Source organism: Jaculus jaculus, chromosome 3, assembly GCF_020740685.1.
Source record: "Jaculus jaculus isolate mJacJac1 chromosome 3, mJacJac1.mat.Y.cur, whole genome shotgun sequence".
In the NCBI taxonomy this organism is placed as follows: domain Eukaryota; kingdom Metazoa; phylum Chordata; class Mammalia; order Rodentia; family Dipodidae; genus Jaculus; species Jaculus jaculus.
This window is the reverse complement of record NC_059104.1, coordinates 153437075-153451098: the sequence shown is the minus strand read 5'-3', so window position 1 is coordinate 153451098 and position 14024 is coordinate 153437075. Positions and strand designations below refer to the sequence as shown.

General features: G+C 50.5%; 1 protein-coding gene across 3 annotated transcripts in view; it reads left to right on the top strand.

The window, feature by feature from the left end:
* LOC101614775 (cell migration inducing hyaluronidase 1) overlaps positions 1-12355 on the top strand; it is a 175575-nt gene extending 163220 nt beyond the window's left edge. For 2 of the 3 annotated variants that reach the window (XM_004658244.2, XM_045145277.1), the window contains 4 exons: positions 30-116; positions 1140-1297; positions 6228-6328; positions 9539-12355. In XM_004658244.2, coding sequence (XP_004658301.2) covers positions 30-116; positions 1140-1297; positions 6228-6328; positions 9539-9666 — 474 coding nt within the window. In that variant the 3' untranslated portion in view covers positions 9667-12355. The remainder of the gene's footprint in view (positions 1-29; positions 117-1139; positions 1298-6227; positions 6329-9538) is intronic. The other variant, XM_045145278.1, reaches the window with a different exon arrangement.
* Positions 12356-14024: the final 1669 nt, after the last annotated feature.

The window sequence follows — 14024 nt, the reverse complement described above, 5'->3', positions numbered from 1 at the left end:
ACACTGGGCTATATTTGTTTGCTTTCCAGAAGACAAAAGACCACTTCCTGGAGGTGAAGATGGAAAGTTCCAGGCAGCACTTCTTTCACCTTCGGAACGACTTCGCGTATATTGAAGTAAGCGACGCTGGCTGGCCCTGCGGGATCCAAGGCCCGTTAACGCCACTAACTTTTGCGTAACCGTTACCACTACACCTGAGAGAGACAACTTATAAGAGGGAAGATTTATTTTGGCTCATAGTTTCAGAGAGCCTCAGTCCATGATGGTGGGCAAGGCATTACAGAGCAACTCAGGACACGGTGGTGGGAGTTTCTAATATAGGCTGCTCATCCCATGGAGGGCAGGAAGCAGTGAGAAAGAGAGGCAAGGACCAGGAGCCAAAATGACTTTCAAAGGCCTTCCGCTAGCCACCTACTTCCTCCAGCAAGACCCTGCCTCCCAAAGGTTCCACAGCCTCCCAAAACAGCCAGTTCTCCACCGGGTGTATTCAAGCATAAGGCCGCGCGGAACTCTTCAGAGTCACACCAGAGCAGGAGCTGACGCGGGCTGCTGTCTTAGGTTGCCACAAACTCAGCGCCTTAAGAGGAAAGAAAGTCACTTTCTCGCTCTGGAGGCTAGACGTGCAGCTGCTGAGGCAGAGGCTGGTCAAATTGGTCCCAGAGACTCCAAGAGATGTGTTACTCCTTGCCTCTTCCAGCTTCTGGTGGCTCTAGGAACCCTTTGGCTTAGAGACATATCACTGACCCTCCTCCGCATCCTCTCAAGGCCCCCTCTCCTGGGTCTTGTTCACACCTCACGCTCTTCTTCATAAGGCCCACCTTCAGACTCAGGGCCCACCCAAACATCCTGAATGACTCCATCCTGAGACCTTTAAGTTGCTGCTGTATGTTATTGAGACCTCCACAGGGACACTGCTTCTGAAGAAGATCAATTTCACAGGTTCCCATAGGCAGATCTTTTGGGGCCACTATTCAAACCACTACAGAGGCCTATAGGGAATTGAATAGGAAGGGGTCTCCTGCATTGAACAGCTGTAAAAGAACCTCTGACTTCAGGGTCTACATGGAAGACCAGGGTGGGTGAGTCAGGGCCCCAGCTGCCTCAGGACTCCCCAAACCCATGTTGCTTTGGTTCTGCAGGTGGATGGGAGGAAGTACCCTAGCTCTGAAGACGGCATCCAGGTTGTGGTGATCGATGGGAGCCGAGGGCATGTGGTGAGCCACGGGACCTTCAGGAGCTCCGTTCTGCAGGGCATACCCTGGCAACCCTTCCACTATGTAGCAGCCATCCCTGACAAGTGAGTTCACACCTCTGCCCAGTGACCCAGTGGACCGTTAGCCAGGGCCTCACACCCACCCCTCAAGATACTTCCCAGCCTGGTCAATCTGCCCACTGATTGTGCCTGCTGGGCTGGGAGACCTTTGATGTCTATCGATGCTCATATTGGAGCCAGGGCTGCTTGCAGATATAGGTCAGACTGAGGCGGATAAGACTGCCCCCTTCCATGTGGGAAGGCTGCCTGGCCCTCTGCCCCCAATAGGACACACTCTTCCAGTGATCTCATCCCCACCCACAACTCCAATCGGATCCAAACGCTGGTGGCTTTTGAGCTTGTCCAGCCCAGATCTTTCTCCGCAGTCCCAGACATTCCTTATCCAACTGCTGCTCAGAGAGCGCCACCTAGACATCTCCTGGGGAACCGAATCATTGTTCTTTTTTTTTTTTTCTTTCCCCCTTTCTCTTTTAATCCTCTATCTCCTGTTTAATCCACTCCTCCTGTTTTCCTTTTGTTCATAAAATAGTCATCCATTTAAATGGTTAGGACAAGAATGTGGGCTTATGTTAGACTTAATTTCACTCCTCCATGTTCTAACATAGTGCTCTCAGTCAATTATACCTACATTCTTGCCCCCCACTCACCTGTTCCTTCCTGAGGTCTTCTCTGGCCCTGTTCTGTCCATGTTGGTCACCCACACCATAGGCATTTCAGTGGCTGATTCGAGCTTCTTCAATATTTCCCAGTGGCCTCTCCCAGCCGCCTTCCAAGTCTAACGCAACCTTTGCCTTCTGGGTGAGTGTCTTCCCATCGAGCCCTCTGTCTCCAGTAAGGCACTGGAGCAGGATGTGGGGCCCAGTCTGTGGCCCCGTCTGGAGTTGGATTTCTTGATGTTGGTGCTCAGTCTGGTTCACCTGCGCAGGTCCAGAACCGTATCTGGCTAGAAATCCTGTGTGATTCACATGGTACCTGCCACCCATGAGTGCTTTGCAGACAGAAATGGATGGAGCTGAATGCCTTTCCCGATGCTCTCTAATGCCCCTGGGAGAGCTGGACTCTGATGACATTCTGAGGAGTGGGGCTTTGCTAAACTACATTCAGTACGCCATCTCTCTCCACCCAGTCTTCCTTTCACAGTTCGCTCCTTTTTGGCATGTGTGTGGTATGTACGTTCATATGTGTGTGGATGCTTGGGGAAGCCAGAGGTTAATGTCAGATGTCTTCCTCATTCACACTTCCTTCTGTTTTATTTATTGTTTTATTCATACATGTGTGTATGTATTTGCGAGGGAAGGTGACCAAGGTTCTTGTTGCAAAGTAACATCAGACGCCTGCACCTCTTTATTATTATTTATTTTTGGAGGCGGGGGGAGAAAATGGGCATGCCAGGGCCTTCAGCCCTTGTGAATGAACGCCAGATGGGTGCGCCCCCTTGTCGGCATGTGCGACATTGCACGCTTGCATCGCTGTGTGTCTGGCTATGTGGGACTTGGAGATTTAAAAATGGGTTCTTAGGCTTTTCAGGCAAGCGCCTTAACAGCTAAGCCATCTCTCCATCCCTGCAACTCTTTTTGCATTCTGCTTACATGGGTGGCTTGGGAAATGAACCTATGCCAACAGGCTTTGCAAGCACGTACCTTTAACCATTGAGCCATCTTCCCAGCTCCTACCTTTTCTTCCTATGTGCGTGTCCATGTGTGTGAGTACAGATACAAACGTGGCACACTGCACATGTGAGGGTCAGAGGACGCTCCTGGCTGTCAGTCCTTTACCTTCTACTCTGTCTGAGGCAGGGTCTCTTGTTCATTGCTGTGTCTGCAGGGCTAGCTAACCTGCAAGATCCTGAGAAGACTCTTGTCTCTGCCTCCTATCTTGCCATAATCATGCTAGGATGATGGACGTGTGCTACCACATCCAGCTTTACTTAGGTTCTAGGAATCTAAGCTCAAGTCAGCAGGCTTGCACGGCAACCTTTGGACCCACTGAACCACCTTTCACAGGGTTAGTGCATCTCTTACTGAACGTAGAGCTTACAAGTCAGCTAGATGGGTGGGAGAGAAGGCTCAGAAGCTCAGATGCATGTCTGCAAAGCCTAATGACCCGAGCTCCATTCCCTAGCACCCACATAAAGCCAGACACATGTCTGGAATTCATTTGCAGTGATTGGAGGCCCTGGCATGTCTATTCTCTTTCTGTCCCTCTCTCCCCCAACCCCCATTTCTCTCTGCTTGCAAATAAATAAAGAAAGAAGCCAACAAATTCAGCCAGACTAGCTGGCCAGCAGGTCCAAGGAGTCCTTTTGTCTCCACTTCCTTAATGCTGGGATTATAGTGTGTGTCACCATGCCCAGCTTTTACTTTGGTGTGGGCATTGGAGCTCAGGCCTTCATGCTTGCATAGCAAGCACTTTACCCATTCAACCATCTCCCTAGACGTTTGTATCAGACTTCTTATGTGCACATTTGCAACTTGGAGAAAATGCATTTATCATTGAGAGATCAGTATGTTTCATGCCTTATTTGGTCAGGGGACATTTTCTTGAAATGAACCAGGGTATAGAGACTTGGAGTAAGAAACAGACCACAGATCTACTATGTTTAGAGTAGGGTATGGGGCTCCTCATGGCCATGTACCTTTCTGAAGTAATTGTGGCTGGAATGAGGCCCAGTTGGCAATGGGCACACACACTAGAGTCCAGTACCACCCACCCCTCTCTGGACTCCTGGGATGTAGCAGGGAATGGGGTCAGAAAGGTGATTTCACTCCATAGCTTAGGTCCAGCCAAGGCCTGTAGTGACCTCCCCAATCCATCCCCAGGGCCACAACTGTCCATAGGATTCTAGCTGCTCACACCACAGAAACTGAAGACACTGGCAGCTGCCTCTGCTCTTTCATCTGTGGGGAGCTCTCTACCACCTGGTACAAAACTGAGTGGCCAAAAGAGCTGTAGGCCAGGCAGAGAGCCCCTGACCTGAGTGACATGGGAGACTGGGTGCTGAACAACCCCTGTCTCCCTGTCCCATTCCTCTCAGCTGACCCAGAAGCCACCCTGAGGGCATGAGCCTTCCATGTCTGTCCTGAAATGAAACAATGAGGAAATTTCTTGCAGGGAGCACAGCGTAAATCCACTGCCAGGGATATGTCTGTGAAGAGTCTTTACTTGTCAGTGGGGCCTCGCCCTCCAGCCTGCTTACAGAGCCCAAGGCAGCCCCCCTTCCCCCCGCCGCCCAGTGCCCTTACTACACTAGCCTTTTGCCTTTTAATGCTTGTTCTGCTCCCAGTGGGACACAAATCGGGGTAACAGCAGGTTTCAGAATCCCATGTAGATTTTCCATGTCTGGACTGTGGTCTGTGGTTATGGAAGTCCTTGGAGGCAGGAGTTGGAAGCCCCACGGAGCCTCTGCCTGTTTCTGTTCTGGAGGGCGAGGCTCACGCCCCCTGTCTGGCCCAGCGTGAGTCTGCCACCATGAAGCCTTTTTGTCCAGCACCAGGGACTAAACACAGCCCAAGGCAGGAAGGACAGACTCCTTGCCCCCAAGCTGGACTTTGGCAAGTTGGATTCTCCCAAGCGCAGCCCCCTTTGGCAGGCCCTCTCCGGTTTTGTGTAACTGTTTGCTCAATCTCCTACTTGCAAAAACAGAGACAGCTCTTGCCCGACCAGAGGGGGAGATGACATAGAGCAGAGGCCGTTCTGAGCATGCGGTGACCACAGTGTTCTTCCCAGAACAACCTCAGGCTGGGCCGTGCCCTTCGTGCAGCTCACAGGAGGCCAGCGCAGGGCCACGCAAAGCCTGGTGACCCCACAGAAGGCACCAAATGCAATATGGCAATCAGAGGCAATTTAGCTCTGTTTGGGTACACACAATCACTTGAGATCTGCTGGAACTAGAGGTCCTGAGTCAGAAGGCTGCTGTGGGGTGACTGTGTAGCTCTGATGTCATTACAGTGGATCTGAAGCTCCCATGCTGCCCCGGAGCTCAGAGTGGCTTAGTTACTTGACAGCTGCTCCCTCCTCTGCCCTCACTCCCCCCTTTCTCAGTCCTTCTTTGCTTCCTTCCAGCTGTTCTGGCTTTCTCTGTCACCATGTTTCTAGTTGAGGGTTGAGAACATTTCCATGGAGAAATGCATATTAGCTGGGCATGGTGATGCTGTTATCTCAGCACTGGGGAGATAGAAGCAGGAATGTCAGAAGTTCAAGGCTAGCCTTGACTACATGGTGAGTTGCAGAATTGCATGAGACTCTGTTTTAAAAATAAATAATAATTTTTTTAAAGGCTGGGCGTGGTGGCAAATGCCTTCTCAGGAGGCAGAGGTAGGAGAATCCCTGTGAGTTTAAGGTCAGCCTGAGACTACATAGTGAATTTCAGGTCAGCCTGGGCTATAGTGAGACCCTTCCTCAAAAAACAAAAAACAAAAAAAAAATCAAAAAAGGAAGAAATGAGCTGGGTGTGGTGAAATACACCTTTAATCCCAGCACTCAGGGGGCTGAGGTAAGAGTATCACTGAGTTTTAAGCCAGTCTAAGAATACATAATGAATTCCAGGCTAGTCTCGGCTAGAGAAGAACCCTACCTTGAAAAAAAAAAAGAGGAACAAAGGAAGGAAGTGGGGGAGAGAGAGAAACAGAGAGGGGGAGAGCAGAGATGGAGGAAGGCACAGAAGGAGGGAGGCCTACAAAAGAAGTTGCATCATGATCCCAGCCTGGGCTTAGGCACTCAGGCCGCAGCCCTGAAGACTGTGCTCTGCAGACCTACTCTGTCTTTCTTGGGGTCAGACATGTGAAAATAGCAAGCTGTGTCTAGGCTTGAGAAGGCTAACGGCACAGAAATTGGCCAGATATGAGAATGGGGGTGTTTGAGCAGGTGCCGTTACACTCAAGCCAGTGCCTCCCACACACCTTTGGCTCTGATTTGCTCTCTCACTTGCATATCTAACCTGTCTCTTCTCACTCAGTTCCATAGTTCTCATGGCATCAAAGGGAAGATACATACCCAGAGGCCCATGGACCAGAGTGCTGGAAAAGCTTGGGGCAGACAAAGGCCTCAAGTTGAAAGGTAAGTGCTTAGAGTAAGGTTTAGGCTGACTTTGGAACCAGAGCAAACAGTGAGGAGATGGTGTCGCATGACCCTCGCTGAGTCCAGAACATTCTTTCCCACTTAGCTTGGGCACAGAATCCTCAACACAAACACAGCCAGTGCTCTGCTGACCTGATGCCAGCTGCTTACCATCCCTGCACTACATGTCCACTTCACTGCTGACCAGACACAGGAAGAAATTGCTAGAATTATTCACCCCCTGCTCCACAAGTGCCTCTTCACTGAACAAAAGTACCATCAGAAAATGTCTTTCTTTCCAGTTCCATATTCAGATTGGCCAGGTCCTCCATCTTCCTCAAAACTCTGAATAATGCCTGCACTCGAGGCATCTTTTGCAGTTTTGACCTTTAAGATAGGAAGAGAAGCCAGGCGTGGTGGCGCAAGCCTTTAATCCCAGCACTCGGGAGGCAGAGGTAGGAGGATCTCAGTGAGTTTGAGGCCACCCTGAGACTACAGAGTGAATTCCATGTCAGCCTGGGTTAGAGGGAGACCCTACCTCAAAAAAAAAAAAAAAGGAAGAGAAGAGAGGGTTAAAACCCAGAGATTCTCCATGGTCTGTTTAAAGTGACACAGCTCTTCACCTCTTCTGTGAAACTCAACCCAGACTTCCTAATCAGACAAAGCCCAAATGGCACTTGGTGTTGGACTGTTCACAGAGAAGCCCCGGGGAATTTGCACAGAGCAGCCTTTGGCTAATGGTGGCCGTCCATTGCAGCTACCGTTTGATAGGAGTCTTGTATCTTGCTGTACCCTTGATAATTATCTAATTATCCATTAGAAACTTGGGCAGCAGGCACAATACCATCCACGGAAGATGAAGAAAACAAGAATTATACTGTGAGGCCTTGGTTCACACGGGATGGGGCCCTCGTGTCTCTGATCCAAAGCCAGGGCCCCAAGCATCTCGGTGCTAATCATGAAAAACACCAAAACTGCATGTTTATCCCAGCTGTAGCTGGAGGATAGTAATACAGAAGGCAAGAGCGGTTAATGGTTGCTGCCAGGAGCCGGGAAGACATTCTCCTCAGTCGTGTAGCCACTGGAGAACTGGCTGCGCTAAGCTAAATAACCTCCCATCCATGCTCATGCAAGCAATCCTAGTTAAATCCATTGATTGTACAGAAAAAAGGGGGTCACTGGAGAAATGGCTTAGCTGTTAAAACACTTGCCTGCAAAGCCAAAGGACCCCAGAACCTATGTAAGCCAGATACACAAGGTGGCGCAGCGTCTGGAGTTTATTTGCAATGGTTAGATGCCCTGGCACATTCGTTCTGCCTGTTTCTCTCTCCCCTCCTCCTCCTCTTTTTCTCTAACTCAAATAAATAAATAAAATAAAATATTTTAAAAACAATAAGAAATAAAAAGCTGGGTGTGGGGGCACATGCCTTTAATCCCAGCACTCAGGAGGCAGAGGTAGGAGGATCACTGTGAGTTTGAGGCCACCCTGAGAATACAGAGTGAATTCTGGGTCAGCCTGGGCTAGAGTGAGACCCTACCTTGAAGGACCAAAAATAAATAAATAAGAAGAAGGAAAATGAAAAGGTCTGGAGAGATGGCTAGCAGTTAATGTGCTTGTCTGCAAAGCCAAAGGATCCTGGTTCTACTCTCCAGGACCCACGTAAGCCAGATGCACAAGGGGGCACATGCATCTGTAGTTCTTTTACAGTGGCTGGAGACTCCTGCCGTGCCCATTCTCTCTCTCTCTCTCTCTCTCTCTCTGTCTCTCTCAAATAAATAAATAAAAATAAAATATATTTAAAAAAAATAAAAAGAAGGGGACAGATGTGGTGGTGCATGCCTTTAATCCCAGCACTCAGGAAGCAGAGTTAGGGGGATCTCCACGGATCCAAGGCCAGGATGGGACTACAGAGTGAGCGCCATGTCAGCCTGGGTTAGAGTGAGACCTTACATCAAAAAGACAAAAAAGAAAGAAAGACTTGAAAATAGGAAAGGGGCTAGTTGGAAAAAGGAAGGGGCTCAGGTAGAGGAGGAGGAGGAGGGGGACAAGAAAGGGTAATGGGAGGCGAATATGATCAAAATCCATTATATACATGTATGAAATTGTCAAAAAAAAATAAATGAATTAAAAACAAAACAACACAAAAAAAACAATGCAAGCCTTTCTTAGCAGCCAGCCGAGGGTAAGAGTGAAGATCTTTCCAGCCAGTCCTGGAGCTATGTTCAGGCCACTGTCTGCTAAATTAAGACTCTGCTTTCCAAAGGTTTATGTGTCACATGACCAGAGCCAGGTGGCATTTGTCCAGCAGTGAGATGCCCTCCAGGCTACTGCTGAGGATAGACATGGATTCCCCGACTCTCTGAATTATACTGTAGAAAGCCCACTACGTAGGGTCTGGAGATGGAAAGTCCTAGCCTGAGCCACCCTGGGAGCTGCCTGTGCCCAGCACACCCTTCCCTCCTACAGTCCCGTGCATGACAGAGCTGAGGCCGAGCTCCCGGGGGTCAAGCAGAGCACTGGGCTTCAGAGACTCGCTGCTCATCTGCTCAGCCAGGAGGCGGGCAGGGGTCCTGGGAGGTCTCCTCCCTCCCGTTTACTCTGTCCTCTGTGTCAGTGCCATCATGCTACTACAGTGACTGTGAAAGTCCCAGATGTCCCATGCAAAAAGAAGTGAGGTGTTAGCAGTGGCCAGTCCCAGAACTCCTCCGGAGAGGGGGACACAGCCCAGTGTAACGGGAAAGGGTTGCCCAGTAGGGGACTAAGCATAATGAAGGGAGCTCAAGAGCATGGGTGCAGCCATTCTCTCCTACGCATTATTTTTTAAGAGAAAGAGGCAGACAGAGAGAGAGAATGGGTGCACCAGAGCCTCTAGCCACTGCAAATGAACCCAAGATATATGCGTCACCTTGTGCATTTGGCTTATGTGGATCTTGAGGAATTAAACCTGGGTCCTCAGGCTTTACAGGCAAGCATCTCAACCACTGGGCCATCTCTCCAGCCTTTTGGGGGTTTTTGTTTTGGTTTGGTTTGGTTTTTCAAAGTAGGGTCTCTCTCTCTCTAGCCCAAGCTAACCTGGAATTCACTATGTAGTCTCAAGGTGGCCTTGAACTCATGGCAAGCCTCCTACCTCTGCCTCTTGGATTAAAGGTGTGAACCACCACACCCTGTTCTACCATTTTCCACTCATGAAACTCATCACTTATTTTCAGAGAAAATGGTCTTCGTTGGCTTCAAAGGCAGCTTCCGGCCCACCTGGGTGACTCTGGAGACCGAGGACCACAAAGCCAAAATCTTCCAAGTGGTGCCCATCCCTGTGGTGAGGAAGAAGAGGCTGTGAGAACAGCTGCCACCTGGCGTCACCCCGGGCTACACTTCCATCGTGGACTCTTGCAGCAGCCCAGGCAGGCTGGCTGGGTTCCCCCCCGGCCCCTGTCAACCCCGATGGGCCAAGGGACAGATAACAGAGACCCTGGTGCTACCACCTGCCCATACTTGAGTCTACCTGCAGCCCCCGGGCAGAGCTGGCCGATGCTGCGAACTCCCTTGGGTGCTTCTCTCCTATCTGTGCCTCACCATCGGGAGCTGTGGGGACCATACAGGGACACCTGTGTTGTGCTGGCAGTAAAAGGTCTATTTGGGTAGAAGCCTGGGCCCAACTAGGAGGTAGTCTAGAGGACAGGGCCACTCACAGATCCCCAGTGTCACCAGCACATTCCTTAGGTGGCAGATGTAGGGAAGGACATCTTTATTCCTGGAGGTAAGGACCAGGCTTCTTGGGGTTAGGAGCTGGTATGCAGGCGAAGCTGGCCAGGGGGGTGCTAATGAGTCCTGCTACCAGAGGGGCTCCCCTGTCAGGAGGCCTCAGCTGGCACGTTGGGACAAGGACGAGGTGTTTCCTGAAGGCCCTGTCAGTTCCAAGGCTGCAGAAGCCTGTGGCCCAGCACGAGCTAAGAGCCTCCTTTGCACCAGGCGCTCTTGGGCATGCAAGTGAGCGCTCATGCCTGAGGGTGGGTGGGTGGCAGATGGCCTGGCAGGTACACACAGTCAGGACTCAGGGTACTCTGATGCCAGGCCAAGAGCTCAGAAAGAGATGACAGGATCACCGATGTCAGCCTGGAGGAGGGGAAGTTCGCTCGGCTCAGGTACATGGAAAAGGCTTGTCTTAGGAGGCCACGAGGCTGGCAGAAATGAAGGGCGTTTTAGCGGAGAGAGGTGAGGTGTTCTCTGGAGTGTCTCAGACGGGGAGGCTCTCCCGGTGCCGTGTGCCACAGCTGAGTGACTGCAGGGTCATCCTTTGTCCTCCATAGCACAACTACTTATGACGGGGAAGCAGGGTTGGGGAGGGATGGGCTGGGCTGTGATGCCAATATTCCTGTGGAAGCCAGTCTCCAGACAGCTCCCTCTGACTCCAAAGGAAGTGGGGAGTCAAGTCCAAAGACAGACCCTCCAGAGGGCCTTGTATACGTTCTATCTAGGAGGAGAAACCCTCTGGGAGACCGGAGCACACTCACACCACAGTGAGGCTGGGAGATAGGAAAGGGTGAGGGACTAAGGACTCCTTGGGACCCATCTACTCCGACACCTTCAGCCTAAGTCTGAGGAGAGTGAGAAATCACTATAGAGCTAGGTCCGGGAGCCCCACACCCAGCACCCACTGCCACGTCACACTGCCTCAACAACTGGCCCCAGATGCCTAACGCTCCTGAAGCAGCTTCCAGAAAGGGGCACCGTGGAAGGGGAGAAAAGGGTGAGAATACAATGCTCTTTAGCCGAGGGCCTTTTCTCTCCTGCTCCTCTGTGCACACTGCCTGCTTTATTCTTGGGGTTGCAGGGACTGCCACACTCCATCGTGGGGCGCACACAGCTGCGGGAACTCTCTTGCGCTACCTTTCCTTGCAGTTTTTCTGGTACGGCCCAATGGATGGTGTCAGGATATACCGATGTGCTGCTGGTGGGCCACATAGGCTCCTCATGGGCATCAGAGAATGGTTGGCTCCACTCCGGGACACTCAGTTAGTGCTCATCCTTGCCTGCTCTGCAAACATCTCAGAGAACCTGGATGCGCAGAAACCAACTATGGTCAGTACTCATTCTCTCATGAGGAACCGGGCTCTCCCTGGGTTTTAAGAACAACACGCATCTCCTTTACACCCCAGTTACAGACTCTTTCCTCCAGAGAGAGCTTGCTTGGCCTCCTCCACCCAGTAGCCCCCCAGGAGCCTTGTTCCCAGAGCCTACTCCCCAGGTTGAGCCAACTCAGAGGCCTCCCAAGAAGGCCTTTCCCATTGAACTGGTCCCCGGCTGCCAGGAGGCAGATATGGGACCCTGCCTCTTAATCCATGGCTGCTTCTCCTGCCAACATTCATGGAAGTGCTTCTTCCAGGAAGATGAGTGGCGGGGGGGGGGGGGAGTCAAAAATGACCTCATTCTGTCTTGTCTATAGTTTTGTCAATGCAAGGGTCTCACACTGTGAACCACTTAAGATGCAATCACTTTTGAGTGGCCATGAATGTTGAATGTTTTCGGCTCAATTCATTTAAAAAAAAAAAAATCTCTTGGCAAGTTCTCAGAGTTGTATATATGTTACCAGTACAGGATCTGTACAGAAAAGCTTTCCCAAACTATTGACCAAGAGTAAGTGTCTTGGTAGCACAGGTTCCTCTCCAGTTCTTGTCCTGCTTGTCAGCATCACCACTGAGTCGGGCCTCTGAGGAGAAGTCCTCTGAGGTGCTTGTCTGCTTCCTGTTGCCTGCCGAAACAGCTGGTCCTTTTTCGGGAGCTGAATGCATAGTGTGTCTTGTATGTAAACATTTCTCATAGGGGTCACCGTGGACAAAGATATATTTTCTATTTATTTATTATACATGCACTTCGAGAAGTCATTGTCAGAGAAACAAAGAGTCATTGTCTTAGGTGTTCTGTTGAAGGATGTCCTTTGGACCACTTGGGAGGGGTGTGCCCAGAGCCACGGACACCAGCTCTGGTCTGGAAAATTCTGCTGTACCATATTAAACACACAAAGGACATCGTTGTCTCATCTGTTTATTTCATGTTCCACTAGAGTGCGCTCCACGGTACATCAGTGGCCCATGGAAAGTAAGATAGCTACCACCCCTTGTCTGTCTGTCCCTCTTATTCCCAGCGTTGTTCCTGAGATTTCTTTACACGTCAAGTCCCACCTTGCTGCCATCCCCACAAGAGTGCCCAACAGGGCAGGAGGAGTGAGCCACTTACAGAAAACATTCCGTTCATGTGACCAGTCAGGATAGATCCTGCTGTGTCGTCACATCCCTGGATCAGCAGTGGGCTGTCAGTCACCCTGTCACCCTCCTACTGGGGAAACTGGTTAGGAGGGACCTGTTAGGCTGTGGACCAGAAGCCCAACTATATCTTTTTTTTTTTTCGAGGTAGGGTCTCACTGTGGTCCAGGCTGACCTGGAATTAACTCTGTAGTCTCAGGGTGGCCTTGAACTCATGGCAATCCTCCTACCTCTGCCTCCCGAGTGCTGGGATTAAAGTTGTGCGCCACCACACCCAGCCCAACTATATCTTTTAATATCTGTTTGACCAGAAAAGTCCATGGGGACTGCAGCAGAGAAACAGGTCCAAACCAAACTGCCAAACAAGAGACGGAGAAAGTGGAGGGCATCCTGGGCCAAGGCAGGATGGGTTCTGGAAAGGAGCAGAAGTCAGAGCAGGATGAGACGATCTAGAGCTACTTGTGAAAACCAATGTTTAACTCATCAAAATACAGTCAAAGGGCTGGAGAGATTGCTTAATGGTTAAGGCTCTTGCCTGCAAAGTCAAAGGACCCAGGTTCAATTCCCCAGGACCCACGCAAGCCAATGCACAAGGTGGCTCATGTGTCTGGAGTTCATTTGTAGTGGCTAAAGGTCCTGGCATACCCATTCTTCTCTCTTTATTGGCCTCTCCCCCCCCACTCTCTCTCTCTCTCTCAAATAAATAAATAAAATTTTAAAAAAGAAATACAATCAAAGACTCAGTTCCTCATCTGTGTTAGCCACATTGCAAGGATTCCATAGCCACAGGAATCTAGTGGCCACCACCATGGGCTGCATGTAGATATTAATCATTTCCATCAATAATGTTGAGACTCACTAGGCACTGAGACTTAAAAAAAACTATGCCCTTAGTCCCAGCACTCAGGAGGCTGAGGTGGGAGGATCATTGTGAGCTCAAATCCAGCCTGACACTCATTCCAGATCAGCCTGGGCTAGAGCAAGACCCTACCTTGAAAAAAAAAAAATTATGCCCTTAGTGTGGGCAAGCATGTGTGTGTGTGTGTGTGTGTGTGTGTGTGTGTGTGTGTGTGTGTTAAATAAACTCAAAGGAGCTGGTTCCAGGTTAGTGGCATTGAGCTTTGTGACAGATGCTATTGTCAACTTGACAGGAGACAGGATCACTAGTGAAGAATGATCTAGATTAGGTTAGCCTCTTGCAGGCCTTTGAAGGATTTTCTTCATTAGGCTAGGGAAAACCCACCTTCACTGTGGGTGGCATCATTTCATGGCTGGGCCCCGGGCTGTGTAAAAGGAGAGCACCGAGCACCAGCATGCATCGCTCCCTGCTTCCTTCTTACAGGCTGAACGTGACCTGCTGCTCCAGGCTCGGCCACCGTGCCTTCCCGACCATGATGGGCTGTCCATGGAACTGTAAACTGAAACAAACCCTCCC